The sequence below is a fragment of the Drosophila simulans genome, chromosome 2L, assembly GCF_016746395.2.
Source record: "Drosophila simulans strain w501 chromosome 2L, Prin_Dsim_3.1, whole genome shotgun sequence".
Lineage (NCBI taxonomy): Eukaryota > Metazoa > Arthropoda > Insecta > Diptera > Drosophilidae > Drosophila > Drosophila simulans.
The window spans coordinates 5647510-5654719 of NC_052520.2; the positions used below are offsets into that span (position 1 = coordinate 5647510).

Genomic DNA, 7210 nt, shown 5'->3' on the forward strand with positions numbered 1-7210 from the left:
TTGTCCCATGCATTTATGCAAAATGTGAGACATTGTTGCGAGACCTTCTAGCAGCATTAAGCTGTGGTGCGTGTCCCACTAATTTGACCCAAAAGGAAACAGTCAGCACGAACCTCATATAAACCATTTGAGCAAAGGGCGGGATCACTCGAAATGGAAATAGTTATCCAGCTCTGGCTGCCACTTTGCATAATTCACGAGGCACAAAGGGGACGCCATAGAACAGGAGGCCCAAGATGAACCTGCTCTCTGGGCACAATTTAAGTCGAAGGCTTCAGGACCAAGCACTAATTGCACAAGCAGCCTAGTTAAGTCAATCCCACAGGACACAAACACACATCGAATGAACCGCAGGCTGGCGTCACTAATTAAAATAAAATTTGATTTAGTCGCCGAATTCATGCTCCTCCGGCACAGCGGTGGTATTGCTGCGGTTTTCCATACCAAAGTGCGCATGCACCGCAATCTGGATAATTATTTATTTTGCCTGTAGCTTCGAGCTCTGCAGCATCCTTTAACCATTTGGGGTAACCACAATTTCTGTTTTGCCATCGATGCGTTTGAGCATGCATTTCCATCTGCCATAGGCTTCTGAGCCACTCTTAAATCACAGGACTTTTCATATTTCTTTGCGGCCTGTGCAACTGGTATACTATTATCCTATATATCGATATCTTCTGGGATTATTCATAGAGATTGTGAAGCAAAAAAAGAGGGATAAGAGGGTGTCTAATATCAAGTACATCAGTTGACGTGCAACGTCACTAACTCTCTTGTTTTTTAAATAACTGCTCCTCTCGACGAACCTATCATAAAAATATTAAGCCATTTCAAGTGTTCCCCTCAATTGTATCTCTTATTTGCATCAACTTGCTGCATCTAAATTAATGTTCCGAAACAGACAAACCATTTAACTCGGCAACGAACTGTCGACCAGGCAGCCCTGACCTCCTCGGTGGCAGCCACAAAGCTGCGTTCATCGCTCGCAAGCTGCAACTAACAACGTTGCCAATCCTGTGTACCACCTATACCCCAACTCCCAGCTCCGCCCACCGCAGTTAATTTGTTGTACAAGCCCGCACACAAATAAAGCAGCCAACGAGCGGCTGGAGGAGCAATTCGTTTGCTTTGAGCCAACATGCAACACTTTATCCACTGGATGACGGTTTTCAAATTTACAGCATGTCAACGGGCGAGAGGGCCTGAACAAGCACCCAAAGTTTCTGGGGTCCAGTTGGGACCAGTATTCCACATCACATTAACCATATGGTTGGGAAGAGAGCACAGTGCACTTGGCTTCTAAATTGGGTAAATATACATTGCGTATACGTACTGTTGCGCCTGCTATTTGCATCTTGCAACGATGCATTCGTTTGCGTTCGCTGAGTGCAGCGAAATTCAGTGTTTCTCCCAGCAATGATGGAAAACTTCATGCGGCATTGATTCGCAAAAAAAAAAGTTTGCAATAGTTTGGATATTTTGTAAAGACTCCCGAATTCTGCTTCTGCTATAATGCAATATGATTATAATAAAGTACAAAAACAATCTTATATTTGATTCAGCTTTGTCTAAAGGCGAACAATCCGAAAATAAAGCAATGGAAAACCGCAGTAAACTTTTCAAGAGAAGACGCTTACATTGTAAAGAAGGAAAAGGTATCTTTTCAAAAAGTGAATTTATTAAAGGATTTGTTCGTTGTACATCGAACGATACAATTTAAAGGGTGTAATTATCGGATTTTACACAGGAATTAAACAAAAGTCGCGTCGACCAAGCCAACAAGTCTTTAAATGCGTTATTTTTAAGTAAATATTTCATATTCGACAATATTCAAATATTTGAAAATGGAAAAAGTCGAACGAAAGCATTTCCTAACCAGCTCACGTACTTACACAAACACCTGTATTAAACAATGGACATAAAATCAGGACCTGCGGAGGAAAAAATAAGGTAAGGGGAGAAAGTTTCGAATAGCAGGATTTCTTGTACCAACTTCACCGACGTAAGAGAATACGCCACATGGCCAACACGTTTCGCATTGATGTTGAAATTGTTACTCGGTTGCTCCGCTTGTGTTGGCCCTTTTTTCGCTCAGTTGAGCTCACATTTTATGGTCAAGTTGCATTCTGTTTCATTTATATTTCATGTGTGGTTTTTATTTTCCGCTTCCTCTGGGCAAGACGATTTCACATTTTACTTTTCCTATTAATGTCAATTTAAATGTTCCAACACTTTAGTTGCTTGCAGAGAATGACCCAAGGGTGTTTACTGCCGTTGTCCGACTGAGATATTGTTTGCACAAAAGCACTTAAAGACTGCATTACTCCTCCTAGATAATCGCTCGGAAAATAGTTGAATTCCCTTTTCCGCTCGAGTCCAGTTCCGCAGTCATTTGTGGCAATTTGCGTGCTCATTGTTAATTTGATTCTCGGCTAGCGATAAACGAAAAACACCTCGACAGCTCCTGGGGCCTCAGCTATTTGGATTGGGCGTGGCTGGGCGCATAATTGAACGATAAATTAAATAAGAGCACTGGTGAGACTAAGCCCCAAAACGCATTCAATCGTTAAAGCCCGTTGCCGTTTCGGGCTTCCCAGGCAATTGAACTGTAAGCTCGAACTCTGCCAACTATACCTTCAGCTGAATAGCTGGTAAGGCAATGAATCACTGAAAAATAAGTACTTAAAAGCGATTTTAAAGTTTACGTTATGAAGTAGCTTTTCAATACTTGTACTTAGATAAAAGCAATACTTTTAAAAATAATTTAAAACTTTTGCGCCTGCTTAAATCCATCATAAATTAGTGAAAAGCGACTATCGCATTACTGAGTAACCATGAAAAGTTTAAAGTAAATATGTGTGGGTTGAGATTGTGTGCAGGAATGATTTGCCAGAGTTTATGACTAATTAAAAACTTTTAAAATGTGCTTTTACACCAAATTTAAGGCCATTTAATGTAAGGGTCGGCGTTTCCGTAATGCCACCCCAATCTTTCATGGGCGCATTCGAACTTTGATGTTTTTGTCGGCTTAGACGTTCACGGTCTGGCGGACATTTGCCCAGTTGAGCGCAGCTGGGGAGTGTGAGAAGCGCATAGAAGGGCCAAATCAAAGCGGCAGTTGTGGCATGCTGTGAGCAAGCCTTCACCATAGGTCACACAAATTGAATGTGAAATCACAGCATCAGGTGGAGAAGGAAGACGCGAAAGCAGCTGCAATGAGTGACTTACCCGTGGTGAAGAGCAGTACGTATGTAGAATCAGCGCAGCACAGCGGGCACCTGCTCTAATACCCAATCCCAGCCATGAATAACCTTAGCCAGAGGTCGCCGTATAGCCAGATCGGGATGGGAGCTGCCGGGGGCTTCCTCACCGGCTTTGTGCTCCTCAAGGCGAGTAAGATAATGGCCGTGGCCGCGGGCGGTACCATTCTGGCGCTCGAGCTGGCATGGCAGGCGGGACTGGTCAACCTGGAAGTGCTCAAGACATTCTCACAGCCGGAACAGGATCAGTCCCGGGGGCAGCTGCAGGTCAGAGAAATGTCCCTGGAGGCAGTGAATCTTAGCCGCGTTCAGGAACTCGGGGATAAAGCCAGGAAGGCGTGTGCAACCAGCGGTCGTCTGGGTGTGGCCTTCTTGGGCGGCTTTCTACTCGGCTTTGGATGGGCTTAACTAATGCAAATTATGATCGCAACACATACATATACAATATTTAAGTTGATGTAAACGAAAGTTTTCACCTGTAGTGGCCTGCGGGAACACTTTTTTGCAGTTTTTGGGTGCCGGCACGCAGGGAAAGTTTCCATAACAAAAGCCTTGAACATTTTATAGAAATTCTCTTAACAAATAGCCAAGCCTCTCTTCACCGCACACACACACACCTACATACTCTAACGTGCATTTAAAGTTTGTGCTCCGCATAAAAAGCGACCCAGCAAAAACTTCAAACTTGTAACAACATTTTCATGCGCTTTTAAGCATTTCAATTTTCCCCGCTCGGTGGTAGAAAATTTATGCATAAGCAAAGTTTTTCATAACCAAGGCAATAGCTTAGCAATGTGAAAGTGAGCGAAGTAGATGTATGTGTGTCCGATTTCATATGCATTGCGCGACTCGAAAAATATGTGATTAGCAAGCAAGAATCATATGCAAAAAAATTGGGAAAAGGAAAATAAACATTGATAGTTTTTCCAAATTTATATGTATGTATAGAATGCTGTTCTCCAAATCAATTAAAATAATCCCTTGCACCAGCACCGAGTGAGAATAATAAGTGAGCCTGTCACGTTTGAATAACTATTTGACATCTGGCCGAGATATTCCTTAGCTCGTTTTTTCCATATATTCTGCTATGGGAAAAATGCAAGCGATTGCTGCAAGCGATCGAAAAATAAATATGCCACACTGGTCAGGATCTTCTCCCAACAATAAAAATCAATTTAAATCGAGCCCGAAACTCACACACTCACTAGCAAACGCATCACGTACGGCAATGTACGGAACACATGTCGTATGAGCAATGAAATTTGCATTTGAAAAAGCCAAAAATTGTTTTCTTTTGCGAACGAACAGCCCCTGCACCCAATTTAAACTCCGGCAATTGGCAAACTAGTTAGATTTGACATTTTAATTATTCAAATGCCGATTGGCCCGATAATGGATAATCCCAATTAGCAAGGTATAGCCTTTAGTGGTTGCCAGAATTAATCGAAAGAGAGCGGAGCGAGTGGGACAGTCCGAGGATAAATGAAGTCGAAAGTTTCGCCAGTGATTAGCATGGAAATCGGAGGGAGAGCTGCAGCAAAGGAGTAAAAGTCGCGTGCGATTGTGATTGGACGACCGCAGGCGGCGGTGGATTCAATTAATTAAAGGTGATAATTGGTTAGCTAATTGGAAACAAGATTTTAACTTAAAAAGAACTAAGAGATTCGCAAAAGGGGAACACGGCCAATACTGGTTTGAATTTAATGGGAAATCAGCGTAAAACTTACAAAAAATCAAAACAAATTAATATTATTTTTATTGGGCATTTTCAAACAAAAAAACTTATAAAATAATTGCATCCTGCATGGACTTCTGTCTGCCCAGGATGCCATCTAGTCGTGCCTACAATTGCGTTGATGAATACGGTTAAATATTAATTTATAAGGCTTTGGAAAACATTTACTTGCCCTTAACCACATAATCCGTAGGCTCCGGCAATTACACATGCAAGCTTGAACATACACAACACAAAATCAAATTTCAATGGCCCAAACAACAAATGGCCTGCCATTGTTTGCCATCAAAGCAAACCAAACCAACCCGAAGCGAAACCGAAACCGAAACTCCAGAGTCCGAGCCAAATGCGTGTAAATGTGCAATATGTCTAACAATTTGACCAAAACTGAATTTGCACAAGACCACAAATAGGCAAATTGAAAATAGCTGGCCTGGTCGTGGGAATTATTAAATTTGAAATTAAATGCACTTCCCAGCAATTATTGGGCAATAAAATGGGTCCTGTGTGAATTCATAATTGCCCAAAACAGACCATTTCAATCCGGTATCCATCGAGCAGTCTGCCAATAACGCGATTAAGGCTTAAACAGTTCAAACTTTGCACTGCCAATGCAACTTCAACTTCAAAGCTTCTGCTGGCTGCTCATTAAATTCTCATGCTTGCCTGCAGTCCAAGGTAAAATACTGCAGTTTCAGTCGACTCGCACAATGCCCTCCTCGATTTCCTTTGCAATGTTTTCCTTTCTTTCCGACTCCCAGCCTCTTCATTTGCTGCCGCTGCCTTTGTTGTTAACAAAATGCGGAAAAACGTGGCAAGATAGGGGGTTTTGCGGGCAAAGCCCTTCCATCTTCGGTGCTGACCTATGGCGCAGTACGGTTGAAAAATGGAGAACTATTATGGTTGAAAAATACACAGGTTAGAGCACCAAGAAAGGCAAGACATGCAGACAGAACTTGAAAGTTACAAAACCAAAAGGGTATCTCTAAGTAGTTAATTGATTGCACTTTTCAAAAATGGTAAATTTCTTAAAATGTTATGAGCACTTCATGTGATCGCCGCTAGGTGGCGCTATTTAGCACGGCACTTTCTAAAGCTGAGTGCAGGGTAACTTATAATCGAGGCACTAGACTATTAACTTTTTATGCTCACTTATCAGTTTAAATAAGCAAGTTTAAATCGCGAATTTTCAGTTATGTATATGACCAAACTATACAAAGCAACCACGACCCTCAGTTTGTCACAATTGACAGATTGTTAAGGTCGAACTGGATGGTTTGCTAACCCACAACAACTGGTGGGAAGTGCTGGGAACTGGTGTGTCATATCCATGGTGACAAACTGAAAGTGTTTTTGTAAAATGCCCGGTGTCTGTCTGTGCTTTTGGGCGTGACAATTTAATTATGTCATTATAAGAGGCAAATAGGCAACGGAAATGTTTTCAACTTTCCGCCCCAGTTCTATCATCAATCGCCTTAAAGTTCTTGGCCATAGCTGCGAGTGACTCTGGCCGACACAAGCGGATGTAATTTCCAACTCAAGTTGCCTTGGCCATGTCCATGTCGGGCGGGACCTTCAATAAATTTAGTCCTGCGGAGGGGGATGGACTGCTATCCTGGTTATCCGACTCTCGCATCGGCACAGCTGTCTGGCTGGCATTACGTGCAAATAGTTACGTGAAATTATTTCCGGAATCGGTAACTAATATAGCTCCGTTTGAGCTCCCCTGGCAGACTTGCAATGAAGTTGCCGCCAAGTTCCCAGTCGGCTTATCTTCAAAGTCAAACAATGCAGCTGAACTGATTAAAGCTTTTCTTAAAGTTTCGACGCGGGGGAATTTCCCAACTGCACTCGACGGCCTTCTTCTCTGAACTCCTCTAAAAACACCTCGTATTTTCAGTGCAGCCGGCTCAAACTGTCGCCATAAATGTTAATTAAATTAAAACGCTAATAGGCGTGAAATATGATAACACACAGATACGGAAACATGCAGACACCACCAGCGAGCTCCGAAGGGAAAAGCCCTGCTGGCAGGTGGCAAAGTTGGGCCAAAAAGGAGCAGGGCTCGGCAACAGCTGCCTCAACGGCTCCTGGCACGCCCCTCGACGGCGCCCGAGGGGGCGTGTGGCAATTGCCAAAGTTGCCGCTCACTTGATTTTCAGAATAATACTCGCAATAATTAAAATGAAAATTAGAAATGGGCCGAAGGCATCGG

General features: G+C 42.8%; 1 protein-coding gene across 2 annotated transcripts; it reads left to right on the forward strand.

Moving 5' to 3' along the window:
- Positions 1 to 3095: 3095 nt before the first annotated feature.
- LOC6731103 lies at positions 3096 to 3723 on the forward strand. Of its 2 annotated transcripts, none has more exons than XM_016179602.3 (2): positions 3096 to 3243; positions 3301 to 3723. In XM_016179602.3, exons 1-2 carry the CDS (start codon positions 3216 to 3218, stop codon positions 3666 to 3668), a joined length of 396 nt encoding a protein of 131 aa, XP_016023636.1. In that variant the 5' UTR covers positions 3096 to 3215; the 3' UTR covers positions 3669 to 3723. The 2 variants fall into 2 exon arrangements, with proteins under 2 accessions (XP_016023636.1, XP_016023637.1); XM_016179603.3 differs by having other exon boundaries at positions 3099 to 3247.
- The last annotated feature ends 3487 nt before the right edge of the window (positions 3724 to 7210 follow it).

What these genes read in the sequence shown, in the direction of transcription:
- LOC6731103 (XM_016179602.3), top strand. Translation starts at nt 3,216, where the DNA reads ATGAGTGACTTACCCGTGGTGAAGAGCA. An exon ending in CTTACCCGTGGTGAAGAGCA is followed by an intron (nt 3,244 to 3,300) that starts GTACGTATGTAG and finishes ACCCAATCCCAG; the next exon opens with CCATGAATAACCTTAGCCAG.